This window comes from Centruroides vittatus, unplaced genomic scaffold (genome assembly GCF_030686945.1).
Source record: "Centruroides vittatus isolate TY-2023 unplaced genomic scaffold, ASM3068694v2 contig_17, whole genome shotgun sequence".
In the NCBI taxonomy this organism is placed as follows: domain Eukaryota; kingdom Metazoa; phylum Arthropoda; class Arachnida; order Scorpiones; family Buthidae; genus Centruroides; species Centruroides vittatus.
The window spans coordinates 1131513-1149953 of NW_027121033.1; the positions used below are offsets into that span (position 1 = coordinate 1131513).

The window sequence follows — 18441 nt, forward strand, 5'->3', positions numbered from 1 at the left end:
ATTTTTATAGCGCGTAGACCTTAATAAACGGCAATTTTTGGACATAGTTTCTAGTATTTTTTATATACATTTTATTAAATTAATTTAATTCCGCTAAGCGTGGCATCTTTGCCAGCGTGTTTATGAGGTTTAAGCATATTTTACACCAATTCCCTTATATTAATTGTGTAATTAAGCATATAATTTTATATTTTTTGATAAGAGGGAAGTGTTTTACGTTGATTTTTATACGTTCTTTTCCTATAGAACACACGTATCTAAACATCATCCACCTCACGTGACACTCAATTTATTTATATTTTACTTAAAAAATATCAATAAAAGTGGATAATTTTGTGATTTTTAATGATAATTGTAGCTTAAACATTTAATTTTTTTAACAATTAAATGCTTCCTGAGCTCCAGAATAACGAAGAAAGATGCGATAAGTTATGAGGGGTGATGGCAGAATTTGCCATTCAGTCATACGCGAATGGAATTAATGAAGCATAATAAAGCCTAGAGTTGAAAAAAGTCTATTATTATAATAATAGAACGGTCTTAGATCACAGCTACTTACATTTAAGATGTACGAAACTGCAGGCAATTTTGTAAGTGAATGAACCGAACAGGGATAAAAAAATTGTATGAAATCCCCAGTTTCTATACAACTTAACACAGTTTTTTTTAAATGAGTTATTGCAAGGAAAAGTCTGAAAAAATCGCCATGAAAATTATTAGTTTCTATTGATAAAGATCCGAAAATAATTGAGAGGTTTAAACACCAAATTTTCGAATTTTATATTAAAAATATTGCACTTTTTAAACGAACAAATATGTAAATTTAAGCATTCGAAATGTAAATTAAATCGAAATTTGCGGTTCAGTTGGACCTGTTAATGGCGGACGCAAAGAAGAACTGTTAAAGGAGGACTCAAACAGTACCATTTGGTAGGGGAGTCACGTTTAAAGATCCTCAAAAGGACTTATTCCGTTTCTTTATACAGTCAAACCTCCAAACAGCGGCAACTGAAGGCCGTTGTTAGGAGGTTGATAGGAACTCAAAAATGGCCGCTATCTGGAGGTTGTTTTGAATGCATTCTAAAAACATCCCTGAAAAAATAGCCACCGTTTACAGGTGGTCGTTATTGGATGTTCAACTGTACTAAAAACAAGAGTTATTTTTTGTTGTGTACTAAATACTTTTTACATAATAAAATTTTTTAAATTGTTTTTTAATATATTATTGGCCCCAAAAACCAGTGGCTTGAACTTTTCTCGACCTCTGAGAGGCCTTTTAATTAGGATAATATTAATTAATTTTTATGTCATATTCAAAAGGTTGGGATTACGTAATTTGCGTATTTAAGCTTTAATCTTGCATTCATTTGTACTGTACGTTAGTTTTATTTCTTCATCTAAACTCGTACAATCTTAATGCTGATCCTCCGTATCTTGACGAAGTGCTTGGTTCAAGCTCTGAGATGAGCTACATTATTTCCTGTCTGAATCTGTGTACGTACACTCATCGGCTTGAATTTCAAACAGAAATTTGAAAATTTAGCCTATTATGTGTAATAATGAAAAGGATATAATTAATATCTTAGCTACTTTTAAAACCATCTGGTGGTATCTCGTGCATAACTAAAGAGATTATAATCAGCCTTAAAGGCGTTTCACACAGCCATTAACTGCAATTCGCGATGCGATAAAAGCAGCGATTCAATTTCGAGAATGAATCCTCTCGCTAAATTTTTGTCACTTTGAGATAATCGCGGGAAATTGCGACTGCGACAAATTAATGATTTATAGCGAATTTCTTCTCGCTTCTCGCAATTTCTGGCTATATGAAGCTGATTTAAGGTCTCGTCCTATCGCTCTGTAGGATCTGGGCGCATTGAATTAAGATTAGAAAAACCTGCTGAACATTGTAGTACTGTTGTCGCGGGTTCACACCCCACCAACGGGCTGGCATGTGGAATTTTCCGGAGTTTCTTCACGTGTTACTCCTAAATAGGAGCCAGTTTTCCATTAAATTCCTCTCTGGAGGTACTTTGGATTGATGCCTTAAAGCATCAATCCAATCCACTCCTGATGGATCCGGGTTCGAATCCGAGCGATCGAGAAACCCCTGAAATCTCTTCACGTGCGGTCTGACCGGGATATGTGAAGCCCCTTTTCTTACTATCTTGCGTGTCTGACCGAACCCATGATGGGTATGGACTCTAGAGAAAGGCCCTCTTAGTACTCATAGGACGGAAGGAATTAAAATAATTATTATTTTAACATAAAATCAGAAGAGTTTGCATAGATTTAAGCACTTTTAATATGAAATACATTTAAAATAATTAACCAGAAACGTATTTAAATACCATTTTAGACACGTGTTTTAAATCGTCGATTTCGTAAAACACGTGGCTGATTCCACTTGTAAATTTCTAAATAACACGTGATTTAAATGTCAATTATAATAAAAAAATATATATTTTTTAAGCTAAATTACCATCTAATTTCATTTAAATACACTCGAACTTCTAATAATGGCCACCTCCCAACAGCGGACACCTCTATAAAACGGCCACTTTTTATTTTGGAGCAAAAATGTATCAAACGGCCATTTTTTATGTCCCTATCAGTGTCCGTTGTTATGAGGTTCGACAATTAATTGCTTTTTGGGTCCATAAGCTTAGAATTAGTTACAAGTTAACAAATTTCTGCATTTAAAACTTATTTAACAAGTTGTAGAGCGCTTACTTCCTATGCAAGTTCCTGTAAAAGCATGTGAAATTGCCATTTTTTCACGAATAACGCCGAATATTCTGTAAATATTCACATAATTACCATTAAAATGTCTTAATTAACATTGTTTATTTTTATATTTTCGAATTTAATTGCCTATAAAGTCGACATAAGCAATAAAAATCGAAGGAAGTGATTCTAAAAATGTTTTAAGATAATGTATATAATTTTTTTTTTTTTTTTTAATAAATTTCTTCGAATTTTATAGTCGAAGTACTGAAAATAATAAATAGATCAGAGAGGGATAAAACGAATGAGTAGAGGTGAGACATAAAAGAATTAGGTCAAAATTTTCTAATACTTAACACTCCATTAAAAGCTAAATTTAAAAATTTCAGGTCATAATTTCCTCGCTTTCATATTGCTAGTTTCTATGCAACTCTTGTACAACGAAGGGAAAATTCTAATATTTTCTCTATTAATTGCTCGAATTTATAGGTAATTGTAGATCGAAAGACGATTATTCTTTAATGTATAAGGAAAACTTTGGGTGTAGGCTATAGAGTTGACCACAGCAAAACCATAAAACAAGATATAAATTACCTTAGGGTTTAGTCTACATCACGATTTATTACATAAAAGAAATACTAATTATTTAATATATAAACTGTAAATGGTAATCGGCTCCTTTCCAGCTATTAGTTTCGGTTATTTAAAATTTGAAACATACAGCCAAACCTCGATATAGCGCCAATCAATGTTGGTGAACGGTTCTTCCTCATAGTTATAAAACAGTAGCATCCTTCGTTATATCCGAATTACAAAGGTAGGATTTTATATGGCAAAGGATCCACATTGCAAACTCGATTCAGTACCAACTTAGGAGGCGAACAAATATGGGCGCTATATCCAGATTTGAATTACTGTACACCAATTCGTATGCTTATAAGAATATTTAGTTAATAACTCAATTAATGGAAATTTGTGAACTGGAGTAACGTTTCTTTCTAAGAAATGGGAACCCCGTAATAATGGCAATCTAACAATACACCGAATGGGTATTTACTACAATTAACTCATTGTTTTAAATGTAATTTTACGTATCAAATTAAATTTCGTGCTGCCATTCTCTGTTCTTTTCTCTTATTTCACGTGACAAACTTGACACAGATTCGAAATGTACTCAGGAGAGGAATTTGTGACGAAGTTATTCTTTTTAAATCCAGAATTTGTGTGAAAAATTCTTTATTTTTACTCAGCAGAAAGGAAATCTGAAGCGTTAATTTAGAGAAGCAATTATTTTTAATTGTCTGAGTGTTGTTTTCACCCAGCTGCTAGAGATTTAGGGTCACTTGCAACATGTTTAAACCTTGTTACATGTCACGAAAATAAATATGGCAAATTAAATGTAGGTCTATCAATAACAGCACGTAGATTTATTTTATTTTTTTTAATTTTCTACTAAATAATTCATAAATTCTACTTTCTCATCTGTAAATGCGATTTTCTCTTTTAACATTCAAATCCTATAAGAATTTAATGGGGGTGCCATTAAAGAATTTTGACGAAATTTTGATAGAGACGTGAAAATTTACTCCGATATAACGTCCGAATTATCTCCTCCTTCAGATCTTCTGCGATTTTCATGAGAATTTAAGTGATGATCGGGAGGAGGTTGAAAATTTTCGACTTCTTTTAACAGATCTTCAAAGTAGCCACTTGTGTAATATCTGAAAGAGAAAGTAATTTTTTTTATATATTAAAATATAAAAATTGAGTCATTCTTTTAAGTAACTCACTGGATCACTTCGGGAGGAAAACAATAATTAATGGATCGTATGGCCTTGGCAGTTTCCGAACCCGGTTTCGGAGCCAATTGTTGAACTCTTCTGAACGAGCCGGATGTAATAAATCTACTTCTAGCTTTACCATCTATTTTCAAGATCTACAAGTTGAAAGGTAACGTTAATTTTAGAGATTTTACACACAAATTTCATATTTATAAATAAAATACTTTGATATATTGGTTTAATATCATGTTTAGAATGTCGTTAGGTGCGTCGGCAAGGATTATGTCCAAGGTTTCGAGATCCATGCATTGCTCCAAGACCATTTTTAAGGATTTCATACACTGTAATGCAGAAATTATTTTGAGTAAATAAAAAGATTTCTAGCGAGTTGCATAACTTTCCCGGCAAAAAATATGTTTAGCACAAACACACATTAACACAAAGTCAAAATCATGTGTGGCGCTATCTGTTAGGAGATTTAATTTTCAAAAATAACTTTTATGTTATTAATTACAAAACCGCAAAAAGGTAAAGTAGGATGGTAGAAGTGAGTTTCAGGGGAACTCAAAATGCCAAGTCTTGCAAAACACCCGGAGGGTCAAATTTGACACGGTTCCAATATTTTCTTCTGTTACATACATAACATCGGAGAAATTGATTGTAAAAGAGTTATTAAACCACTTACTTTGGTCTTTAGTTCGATGGGTGTATCCGGTTTCAGTGCAAGAACAGCTAATAAAGTTACAGCATCTTCTTCACTTAATGCTTTGGCGTGACTGGGACTGTAACTGCCAAGATATCCCAAAGTCCACGCTGCAATTTCTCTGACTTCAGAATTTGTATCCGTATCCAGTGAAGTACAAAGTGCAATTATTCCCTATACGGTAACATAAGTATTTAAAATTAAATTTCTTTGTTTTTGCGTAACCTCAGCAAACGCATTGTATGTCATTCTCACCACCCATTTATACTGAGAGATCCATAGAACGTCGTCACGTTCTATGGATCTATCAGTATAAATGGGTGGTGAGAATGACATCCAATTCAAGTTGTTTATGACAGTTATGGGGATTTTAACCTAGGCTTTCTACGGCCGTAGACTTATGTCTTACCATCCGGAAGATATGTATATTGTATATCATAAAAGAGAATAAGTTACAGGATAGGGCCTATATTCTTCGAGTCAAAATGAGAAGGGATGTCTTAACTAATATTTAGAGTATGTTAATTTTTTTTTACTAAAGTCGAACCCACACTGTGCTAGTAATTAGGTCGGATGCAAGAGACGGTTAAGGCGCCGTTTTATCTCTCGGGGATATCATCCACGATGGATATTGATGCCCACAAGAGGTCATAGAGAGAGAGAAGATAGAAAGAACTGTGTTTCAGTCAATTTTTATGAATTTGTAAATAATTGTGAGGTATTTTATAGATTTCTGTCGTCCACCAGTGGCCTAATAGATAAAATCGTGGAGTACTAATGGTCGCGGGTATGCGACTCACGGCCACATGGGTTTGCAGATTTCCTTCATACATCTAATACCTAGGAGGCCAGTGCCCTATAAAAGTCCTTCCAGATGGCATTTCTCCCTTGACAAATCGCCCGTATGTTCCGTTGCCTTATCTACTATAGATTTCTATCGTAAAGCAATAACTTACTGTCAATCACAGTAAGTTATTGTACAGTACATACTGATGATGGTTGATTGCAAAATATCTACATTTTACCTGCTCAAATATGACAGCATTAGCCATATCGTCACTCTTGGTAGCCAAATTGCCCAGAAACATCACACCAGGAATGCGATCTTCACATTGATGAGTCTGTATATATTCCACCATCTTTGTTATGCTACCAGCTTGTATCGTTCTCTGCGTCAACTATAACAGACATTAGTCAAGAAAATAGACATTCTGATTAACAAATTAGATAATATAAATCAACATACTTCATCAGTATGATTGACACACTCCAAGAGATAGACTGCACAATTGCGACGACATCCAGGATCTTCATGCGATAACTCTCTAATTGCAATTTCAATAGAACGTGACTCGGTAGCTATTTTAACAGCTAATTCATCACTATGCCGACTTAATTGGGTCAGTGTTGGTATAAGCAAACGCTATTGTTAAATTTAACACATTAGTATTAACCGTAGCAACGTAGGAATACAAGAGGAACCAACCTTTAACTTAATATCTTCACAATCAAGTAAGCGATCAATTACTGGCACCACATTGTGCAGCATTAGTATTTGACATAGAGGTTCTGAGTGTTTAGAGATCTCATAAATGGCAGAAATTGCCACTCGAACAATACGCAAATCGTATTCTGATAAGGAAATTATCAGCATCGGAATAAATCCAAGATCTTCAGATACCACAATCCATGCTAGATCTGCAAAAACAGACATTTCATAAATTGATCTTAATCAAATCAACTCGTAATTAAGTTGATTTAACCTTCTGAGTGCTTGGCAACGTTTGCTATAGTCCAAATTGCAGATTCTTTGATCAGTGGATCTGATTCTTTGATGCAAACTTTTATGGCTTCGAGGCCATCCTTTTCGATTATGGCTTCTGCTAATGTTTTATTGTGTTTAGCAATCGATCTAAGTACGAAAGCTGCAGAACTTTTATAAAGTTGCTTGTCAATGAGTCTATCGCCGCATAAATTCGTCTGCAAAAATATTTTCACATGTTTCAATGCATAAATTCAATTTAAATCTGCCCAAACTTACATTTTCTTTTCTGAGTCTGTCTATCAGAAGAGGCAACAGGTTCCTCTTTACAATTTCTTCTGCAATTTCTATATTGTTGCAGGACAATCTTCCTAAAGCTAAGAGAGCAGTTCGCTGAACTGCAGGTACCACATCGAATATCAAGGAGCACAATAACGTTACTGCCCCTAAAATGAATTCGTAAGTTGAATAAATTTACGCGAAGGATTCTTTTCGAAAATCGTGCTTACCTCCTGTTTTTAGCCCTTCGTTGGCTGTTGGCTTGGATGCAAGATCAGCAACTGATTGAGCAAATTGCAGACGAGCCTTCTGATATGTTTCGAATACTGAAATGGCGTAAAATAATTAAAAATTATTTTCCTTAATTACAGATAGTGCCTATATCAAATTCGACCACCGGATGGTCGAGGTGGTTAATTTAAAGAGCCGGCCCATTGCTCTGGAGAACCCCGGATCTAATCCGAGCAGATAAATAAAACTCTGAAATTTTTCGAGATAGTCTGTTCCGGATATGTCTGGCCCCATCCCTCACACTAGTCCTCCTATTGTGGCCGAATCCGTGATTGCTATGATTAATAGGCCATTTTAATGCTCACAAGGCAAAAATAGTCGAAAATTTTTATTTATTTTTCATTATTTTCTCATGTTAGGCCTTTTTACATGCTCACTATGGTTTGGTCATTGCTATATTCAGATATCCGAGTGATGAGTACGGGGTCCACCATATCCAAGCCAACCCACACAAGACATTTTCTGGATCCTCCAACTCAAACTCGAGTCCCCAGTCTGTCATGCTGTAGTCTTTGCCATCTTGGCAAACTAAGTTTTCGAATTTCATAGATTTGAAGAAGTTAAATTAACATAATTTAACTTCTTCAAATCTATGAAATTCGACAACTTAGTTTTTTTGAATCCTACCAGGTGACACCTGTTGAAGGCCGGATCCAGTATCAAATACTATTTCTTCTGTGTTCATTGGCTCTTTGATAAAACAAAATCAATTCTGTCCTTTTGTAGTTATCATTTAACAACAACAACAATAATAATATGAGTTTTAATTATTGTTTTATTGAATTTATTGGCAATTGTTAAATTAATTATAATTATTAAAAGCAAACATTTTCAACAAATAAAGATGAGATTGATGAGATAAGGCAACGCAATATATGGCGATCTACAAAGAGGGTGCCTTCGGGAGAACATTCTATAGGAAAATCAACTATTTGTGGATTTTCAAAACCAATGATTGTATAAACAGTCCTTTTTAAGGTACACATATACACACAAAAGACTTTTTAAAAGATTTTTATATTCTTGAAAATAATGGCTGTATTCTATGTGCTTAGTCACGTAAAACACGAATAGTGAGAACGTGAAAACTTAAAAACAATGGGAAGCAAGTATTTGCATATTTTTAGGGATTGTTCTTGATTTAAAAATGTTATCGTGCTTTAGAATAAAATGCATTAAATTTGTAATCTATAATTAAAAAAATTAGCCATATTTTAAGCCAGGCCTTTAATGAAGGCTGCCGAGTGGTAAGACCGATATATCCGAGACAAATCACAGATGAAAATTTCCTGGGGCGACCGGAATCAAACCCGGACGGATCGAAAAACCCCAGGAATTTCACGAGATTGGTCTGTTCCGAATATGTAGGATCCCGGTCCCCCACCATCCGGTTAACGCAACCGCACGCGTACTAAACATGGTATTTTTGCAAATACAGTAGAGTATCGATTATTCGACTTAATTGGGGACTGGGGTTGGTCGGATAACCGAAAAGTATGAAAAAATACATTATTAGTATAGTGTATTAGGCCTGGTTTAAATACTAGCCTCTCTTTCATGGTCGAACCAGTGCTGCCAGCTAAAACATGCAAAAATTTAACAAAAATAATATTAAAGTAGCCAAGACATAACCAAATATTGTAGCGCCACATCACTAGCGGACATTTGAATTTGCCAACTAGAACGCGGTCGGTTAACCGATAAGTCGGTTAATCGGGGGTCGGATAATCGATGCTCTACTTATATGCAACTCGGCAAGGCCAACGTCACGGTGACGCCAGAATTTTGAAATTATCATGAGTTGAGTTATTAGAGGCGAAAGTTATCCATGTAAAGTGTGTGGGACAATGGCCGAATGTAAGTGGTCGCGTCTACATGTGAATCAAGGTTCCGATAGCTATCAATTTACCTGTATCTGTATGACAGGCGTGCGGTCGCAAATTTGCGTGATTTAACAGGTTGCTAGAGTTAGTAATCTTTACACGTGGGTGTTTTAAATGTTTCTTGACGTTTCTTCAACGTCATAACTAACTATTATGACGTTGGACATGAACGTCCTTTCCGGTACCTGTGGGTTTTAAAACTGCTTTAGACAAAGTGCATTAGAAGCGGAATTGTTAACTACTCTAGTCCCACAGCTTCCAATAGCTGCAATATTACGAAAACGTAGTAATAAATATTCCTGCCACTTAGAGCGCTGTAATCGCTTTGCGGCCAAAGTTTTGCTCGAGCACGGCCAGTGTCAGCTGTAAACATTTGAAATTCTTTTTAAATATATAATTTTTTCTCGTTTTTAACTCATATATTGCGTTTCTTTCTTAATATATTATATATATATATATATATATATATATATATATGTATTAGTGATGTAACGAATATTCGGTTACTACCCAGTATTCGGCCTATTCGGCCTATTTTTCGCTATTCGGCCGAATACCGAATATTTAATCACTATTCGGCCGAATACCGAATACCTAAAAACAGGGACGGCCGGATGGCCGAGCGGTAAAGGTGGCAGCCTACCGCTCTGGGGGACCCGGGTTCGAATCCGAACGGGTCGAATAATCCCCAGGAATTTTTCGGGGGGTGGTCCGTTCGGATATGTCGGGCCCCGTCCCTCACCACCCGGTCGCCCCATTGTGGGCCTGGCCGAACCCATAATGGGCCTACTAAAAGAGGCCCTCTTAGTGCCCACAGGGCGGAAAGAGTTAAAAAAAAAAAAAAAAAAAAAACCTAAAAACAGGAGTAAGAAATAACAAAAACACAGTAAATTAATCATTTTGGAAACTTTTATTAATGCTAAACATTAAATTATAATTATTAAAGTTAATAAGAAATAGCGTCTAACTCTAGTAAATTATTTCGTAATTAAATAATAATATAGCCTTTATCTAGCCCGATATCTTATGGCATTGATGGCGTGTAGGTTAGAATGTATCGGGCAATAGTGTTATTGTTTAGTTAATTATGTTATATTCGTATTCTTGTATATTTTAATCTTTTTTACGATATTTTAAAATGATTTACGAAACGTTTTATTGAAACTTATCGTATTTAATGAAATAATTATTTATTTCTAGAAGATGAGTAACTACTATATAATTTATTTTATATATAAAGCAAAGAATGAGCATTTCTCATTATATGCAAAAGATAACATTTGAAATCATGTTAATTTTAAAAATATTGACAAAAACAATAGCAACAAAATATCACAAAACTTCACAAATAGAAACCCCCCAATAATATACTTGAACTGTTTCACATCTGGAGAGAAACTAGACCATATGTCCCCACTAAAGTATGTATATATCCTTAGGGTACTATTCAGTCTACAAATACGTAGTAAAAATAAAATTTTACTGCTTAATTAAAGAGTTAAAAAGATCGATTGCAAATAAAATAACTTATAAGTTATAACTTACATCTAAATACCAACAACTGCCGAATCATATCGGGCTATTTACAGCTATTACATAAATTATAAACCAATTTGGCACTAGAGGTAGACGTTAGGCTCAATCTCATATTAACTTTAATAATTATAATTTAATTAATACATTTAAATAATTTAGACCTACCTGGAAGAAAAAATCGAGTGACATCGGGCCAATAGAGAGCAGGGTGCGCGATCCTTGCATAATGAGGTTTGCGCGCTAATTTTTATATGTGCGTTAATCAAGCCGAATAGTTTGGCCGAATATTCGGCCATTCGGCCACGCTTCTGGCCGAATATTCGGTATTCGGTCACGCTCCTGGCCGAATATTCGGTATTCGGCTGAGGCCGAATATACTATTCGTTACATCACTAATATGTATGTATGTATAAACAATAGTTAATTTACTTATACCAAATGAAATCAAAGAAATCTTGTATGAAGGATTAGATTTGAATGGGTCTAGCCAATGGGACATAGTAGACGTAATACCAAAATTGGATTTAATATGTAACTATACAAAATTATTAAATAAAGAACTATACATCTCAGAAATAAAAGGGAAACGAAGGATTAGAGAAAAATAATAGAGAGAAATAAAACAATTTATACGAAACACCGAGAGTAGTAGAACACCAAAATTATAAACATTTAACTAAAAACATATAAAGATGGTGAAAAAGTAAGACCGATTGTTGACTTTAGATTAAAGTGACCAGATATGTTAGGTCAAAATGCGGGACGCTTCAGTGTTGTGAGAGCTAAAAATGGGGTGGACCTCCAACATACATATATATAATAATGCGTGCGTATACTTTTAGCTCCGATCTCGCCCCTAGCGCGCTCACTCTGTATACTTTTCGTTAGCTACCAATGAGTATGGCGTATACTTTTCGCACCTGTGACGTCATTGCTAGCATTCCTAGCGCGCTCGGCGTGCTCGGAGAATTTACAACGAGCTTGGCGTTTGTTCAAAGATGGCGGCGTCTATGTACGATGTTACGGTTACTTTACCGGATGGAAAAGAAGTTAATCTACGGGTTAATGAAGACGTTTGTCGTCAGATGGTGGAAGGTAAGTAAAAATGGATTCCGGTAAAATTCCTAAAAGTGTATAATTTTATATCATAAATTCTATTTTGATAACAGAGGACTTCATTATAGATGTAAATTATGCGAGATCATCGTCTTCAGACTCCGAATCTAGCGACTGTAGTTGTGAAATTATCGCTACAGCCGCTGACACTAATCCGGAAGCCGCCATTACTGTGTATACTTCTACGAGAGTGCTAGTATGACGTCAGGCTGAACTAGGTGTCAGCACGGCGAGCTTGGAAGCTAGCAAAAAGTAAACGCACCCAATAAAAACTACTTCATTAATAAATAATTTAGTAAAAATATATATAAATACATAAATGCATAAATGAACTTAAAAATAACTCTTTATAGAAAAAAAATTGTTTTTTTTCACAACTTTATCTTTTACAGGTGTTTGATATGGAGATTTTAGCTCATAAAGGCTCTTTCTCCGACTAGACGTGTGTATATGATCGCTACGCGACCGAAGAGCTAGCCGTATATCGAACGGCCTAAACGCGCGCGGGAAATAGTGCCTTCCGGCAGGACTTTTATGGGGAACTGGCCTCCTATTCAGTCGTTATTGGCTAGGAGAAAACCCGAAAACTCCTAGCAGCCAGCCTGTCCGAGTCGCGGCGCGAACCCACGATCGAACTTCCCAGTGTTCAGGGTCTGGTCACCATCGATGAGCTGCAACGGAGACCACTCTTTCACAACTTGATGGCACAGTTTGTATATCTGTCATGATATACCTAAAACGGCCACTAGGGGCGCCCCTAGATATTATTTAAATTACTAATAAATTCAGTATATTATTATTGCAATAGGAATTTATTATTAAATTATTGATATGAATTTATTATTTATACCATGGAATGACACCCTTGCTGCTAGAACGTCCACTAAGGGACGCCCGAGCCACTAGTAGTAAAAGAAAACGACAACTTTGTGCTCTTGACACTTTCGAACATGTTGAAAATGTTACACGACCAAATGCTGGACACTTTCCGGGACGGTGTTCAATGCGGGACTAACAACCCAAATCCGGGACAGTCCCGCACAATCCGGGACGTCTGGTCACCTAACTTTAGATACTCTGTTTTGTATAATTTGAAAAATTTTTTAAAACTAAAATGTAGTTTGTATTCAGGTAAATTTCATAAAATAGAAGAAATAATACTTTATATAAGATGTTATACTGCAATTCTGTAGTACTGTATTTTATAATTTGTTTTCGAAATTGCAAAGCGGTACTCATTAAAGAAAAAAGCCGAGCAGTCCCCCTAGCAAACATTATGTCCCCTTTACCTGTAATGGCTGTAAGTGAGAGGAGGTTTTAGTCTTCAGCCCTATGTTTTCTCTAACTGTCCTAAGTACATTTTCCAAAATAATATTGACAAGCGCCAAATCCGACAGAGGGCGCTCAAAATGGCTGCCGAAACAGGTAAGGAACCGACAGGAAACATTGCTTGTAGAAGGTGAAACCGTTTTGGATGCTGGACACATCGTATTTTGTGGATTAAACTCTAACAACAACACTGAACATAGTTTTATTTATCATAATAGTTATGTTTTTATATTGAAACACTTCTCACCTGTTACACGTTAACAGGTGAGAAGTGTTTTAATTCTACACACGATAGTCTTTTATTTTATTTTTAAATAATAATTCTTATGTAGTCATGACGTAGCGGTAATATTCCAATTCAAATTTGAAAATTATTTTTTTGAAAATCTGAAGCCGTCCACATAAAAAGAAAAAAAAATGTCTAATTTTTTTTGTAAATGGACATGCCTGTCGAAAAATTGTTTTTGTACGCAGATCGGAAAGAAAATAGGTAAATTTTCTATTTTCATATACGTATGTCGAGATAACTTTCCAGTCAAATTTTTAAAAATATTCTTAATTGAAAATATAATTTACGTTTTATGTTTTCATTTTAGTATTATGCTCGGCTATCACATGTTTACGAAAACCAGACAGCCCCGCTTTGTACGTGCATTCTCCCCGTAATTGAGATGTATTAAAACGACAATATCTGAGATTGTAGCACTAAAGCAACAATATGAACTTTCAGTGTTGTTGTTAGAGTTTAATCCACAAAATACGATGTGTCCAGCATACAAAACGGCTTCACCTTCTACAAGACAACGTTTCCTGTCGCCAATACAGTCTAGAATTTGACGTAAATTCAATGATTTGTTCTCCATTTGGTCATCGCAGTAGTCGTCACCGATGGAAACTGAATCGGCTCAGGCATTGAACAAACATGGTCGATTCCTTACCTGTTTCGGCAGCCATCTTGAGCGCCCTCTGTCGGATTTGGCGCTTGCCAATTATCTAGACAATATGACGGTTGTCCGAGCGGTCAAGGCAGCAGCCTACCGCTCTGGATGACCCCGAATCGAATCCGAGACGGGTCGAAAATCCCCAGGCATTTTTCGGGGTGGTCCGACCGGATATGTCTGCCCCGTTCCTCACCATCCGATCGCTCCATTGTGGGCCTGGCCGAATCCATAACGAGCTTGCTAAAAGTGATTCTTTTAGTGTCTACAGGGCGGAAAGAGTTTTTAAAAAAAAGAACCATATGTCCTGGTAAAGACGCTTATGGCGCATATAAGGTGAAGAGAGGCGGCCGGATGGCCGAGCGGTCAAGGTTAGCAGCCTACCGCCCTGGGGGACCCGGGATCGAATCCGGACGGGTCGAGAAATCCCCAGGAATTTTTCGGGGGGTGGTCCGTCCGGATATGTCTGTCCCCGTCCCTCACCACCCGGCCGCCCCATTGTGGGCCTGGCCGAACCCATAATGGGCTTGCTATAAGAGGCCCTCTTAGTGCCCACAGGGCGGAAAGAGTTACAAAAAAAAAAAAAAAAAAGGTGAAGAGAGAAAAATTAAAATAACAATTGAAAATTAAACACTTATTACGAGGAAATTTGTTTTAAATTAATTTTAAGAGAATAATGGCGGCAATTAATTTATAAGTTTCTAATAAATTACGATATTATTAAGAATTTTGCAAAAGATTTTTCCAAACGATCACGGCATAATTGGCAGGTGTCGCTGTTAGACAGTCGTTTTTTCGCGGGACACTCGTCTGTGTTGTAACATTCTCGTGGAAGTGGTGAGTTGCTAATTTTTTTAACTTTTATCTTCTTAATTGTTTAAGTTCATTTTAAGAACCTCCACCGTGCAAAGGGTGAAATGATTCCCTATTAACTTTCGAGTCTTAAAATGATTTCTAAAATTTGCAACTTTGAAGTCTTTTCGTGGCACTTGAGCAGTTTAGGGCAGGGGTGACCAACAGTTTTTGCTCCCGAGCCAAACGAAATATAAAATTTTATTATGGAATTTGCTTATGAATAAATGTAAGTAATTTAGTACGACAAATTAACAAAAAGAAAGAAAAAAAAAAGCTAATGTGACGTGATGAGGCGCTTTGCATCGCCTATTATTTTCTTAATATCTGGCTCTATACTTGTAGTAGCTATTCTGGTAAATGCTACCAAAAGTTTGTTCACAAATATAAGTTGAGCTGAAGATTACTAAATATTTCTTGGCAAGTTTTTTTAAATTTTCGTATTGGCACAATTCTAGATGTGTGTGAGGGGGTTGGGACCTTAACAGGGCTGTAGAGCATATTAATAGGAACAAAAAAAGTCTAATAAACCATGGGTGTACGGGCGACCCTTCGCGAGATACAGGCTCCCCCCCAAAATGACTATATGTGAACTTTTCGAGACCTTCAAAAATGGGGTAAAATTTAAAAGTGAAAATTTTCACAAGTACAACTAAAAATCGCGTTTTGAACGCTTTCTGTTACAACTGACTAGAGACTCTTAAAAACCCCCTAAACACGAGGGTGCCACCTCTCGACTACCACTTCCGGGGAGTGCCGTCAGGACTCGTGCCGCTCTCTCCGCTAAGCCTGTTGCGTGTTTAACAGGCAGCAAGCCCTATTCTAACGATAGTCGTCAGCAAAGGCCATAGAAAAGCCCGATTAACAAGACTAGGCAACGCTTTCTCCGACGCTGCTCCTACGTAAACAGAGTGCGCTTCTTCTATTTCGAGCTATCTCTAACACGCTCTAACTATTGAAAAGGCCAAGAAAACAGATCCTGTACTCACCTTCAACAGAGTCTCCTCCTCTTGCTACATGACGACGTCTAGCCTGTTTCCGATCTTGTGTAGAACGGGGTGAAGTCGCCGCCTCCTCCTCGGCTATGTCCCAGAGTTCGACGACGACGAAGATGGTGTCTGAACAATCGCATATAATCCAGGTTTCGCATACAAGCATCCTTCGGTCACGCGCACTATATACACACACGCACACACAAGCTTTACTGTTCACTGGGCATTTTTTTTGTTGGTTAAAAGGCTTGCCTGACGTTGTACAAATAATGTAAATGTTGAGATTAGGCACCCATGCCATTTGCACCACATTGGGCAATCCTTAAACGAAATCCTCGGCGTAAAAACTTTTCCTTGCGTTAACACTCAAAGCTGCAAAGAGCAATGCTTTTCGAACATCAGATGTCTTCTATTCCGCTTCGATCTAAACCCGATCGCACTGCTTCTATTTCGCTATCTCTAACACATTCTAACTACTGATAGAAAAGGGCAAGAAAACAGATTCTGCACTCACTTTTAACAGCGTCTCTTCTTGCTTCTCGCGCAACGTCCTCCTCTTGCTACTTGGCGACGCCTAGCCTGTTCCTGATGTTCTGTAGGTGAGGACGGGGTGAGGCCGCTGGTCCTCGCCTCAGCTAGGTCCTGGGGATCGATGACGAAGGTGGTGGTGGTGGTGGCACCTGATGTTGTCTGAAAAAATCACATAATCCAGGTTTCACATCCACAAAGAAGTATCCTTCGGTCGTGCGCACTATACACAGGCTGCACTATTCACTGGGCGGTCGTCATTCCCCTGCCGTTCCTCTTCGTTGCCCTCGTGCACGGGAACATCGAAATAGGGCACGTCTGGCGGCAGATGTTGATCCACAGGCACACCAATCGTCTGGAGTTGAGACCCTGGCAACCGGGGCCCGGGTAGACGACCACGATGTCCCATAGAAACTGCCGGAATTTGGCCGATGTTGTTGGCCACTGGGACAGGAACCGCGTCCTGTACACGTACGTGCAGGTATAGCTTTGCAGGCTCCTGTCCGTGTGGAGCGACTTTATGGACTTTTTCAGCCAGCGATTTCTGCACTCAATGTTCTGAGTATGGGCCTCGGGATCATCCATGTCCACGAATCTACAAAAAAAAAACAGATAAATGGCACTTCTCCATAACGCCTGTTCATTTCTTTCAATTAGCACATAGCCCAGTTTCATGCTTCTTACCTCCCTGGGCCCCGCCGGCTGTGGTTGACGATCTTATGTCCAGAGAAGCCCAAAAAAGCTGCACAACCACGATACTGGGTTGTGCTGTCGGAAACAATGATGGAACCAGGAGCGATGTATCTGAGCATGTGGCTCCACAGAACACTTCTGCTTTTGTTGTCCACCTGCAACAATACGAAAAATTATAACATGTCTGAAATGCGCCAATGTGTGCCGGACAATGTGTCTTTCACGATAACTAAACAATAAAAGGAAGTAATGTTTCGCTACTACTTACATGCCAGTACATCAGCTCTCGTGTTTCTCGACAGTAGGCACCAAATAATGTAATTTGGGTGCCTACACCTATGCGGCTGCGGTTGTATTTTTGCCTCCGGGTGAAGGTCTCATCGATCTGAAAGAAAGAAAAAATAACATTAATATAGACAGATTTCGGCAACTTCAGCAATGTGGGTTGATGGTCACCTCAACGTGCAATCCTTCATTGCCAAGCTGGATGTTCTGAGCATGGGAGATGAAAACTTTTGCAACTTCCTGGCAGAAGTTGTACCAATCTACCTCTGTCATGAGGGCCACGCGGCATTGCTCCGCGGCAATGGTGACCGGCAGCTGCATGACCCACGAATAGACCAAAGTCAGCACCTGTAAAATACAAACAAAACACATCTGTTATACATACGTCATCGTAATCTGCACGATCAAATTACAGAAATCGGCAATTGACTGTAATATCATACTTCTTGCGCTGAAAGTTTTGCCCGTTCAAAGAATGTGTTGTTGGTACATGACAGGCTACCGGTGCACATGGCCCTCTGGATGGTGCCGCCTGTCTGTCGACGAACTGTTTTCTTTTCTTTCAGTTTTTCGCAGCAGTAGATGAATCCGAACCTCTCAGATGGAGCCGGTTCCTTTTGCATGGGGCCTGCAAAATTACGACAAACACATTGAAATCGCTTAGAAATGTTCTGAAATGCTGCACTGCGAATATCGGCTGCTCCTGTACATGCGAGAATCAAGCGATGCTTACCTTCGCAACGAGG

The 18441-nt window shown here is 37.6% G+C and overlaps 1 protein-coding gene and 1 long non-coding RNA gene across 2 annotated transcripts; one reads left to right on the top strand and one right to left on the bottom strand.

Moving 5' to 3' along the window:
* Window positions 1–3622: 3622 nt before the first annotated feature.
* On the top strand, window positions 3623–4895 carry LOC136969111 (uncharacterized). Its single transcript, XR_010879763.1, has 3 exons — window positions 3623–4126; window positions 4510–4677; window positions 4763–4895. It is a non-coding gene; the product is annotated as an uncharacterized lncRNA (long non-coding RNA).
* Window positions 3933–8314, bottom strand: LOC136969110 (sperm-associated antigen 6-like). The gene is made up of 11 exons (XM_067263211.1): window positions 8171–8314; window positions 7483–7578; window positions 7253–7419; window positions 6975–7191; window positions 6698–6909; window positions 6458–6634; window positions 6237–6389; window positions 5194–5385; window positions 4733–4849; window positions 4518–4663; window positions 3933–4448 (listed from the first exon to the last, which is right to left on the bottom strand). The coding sequence occupies exons 1-11, from the start codon at window positions 8226–8228 to the stop codon at window positions 4310–4312; spliced, it is 1674 nt and encodes a 557-aa protein (XP_067119312.1). The 5' UTR covers window positions 8229–8314; the 3' UTR covers window positions 3933–4309.
* Window positions 8315–18441: the final 10127 nt, after the last annotated feature.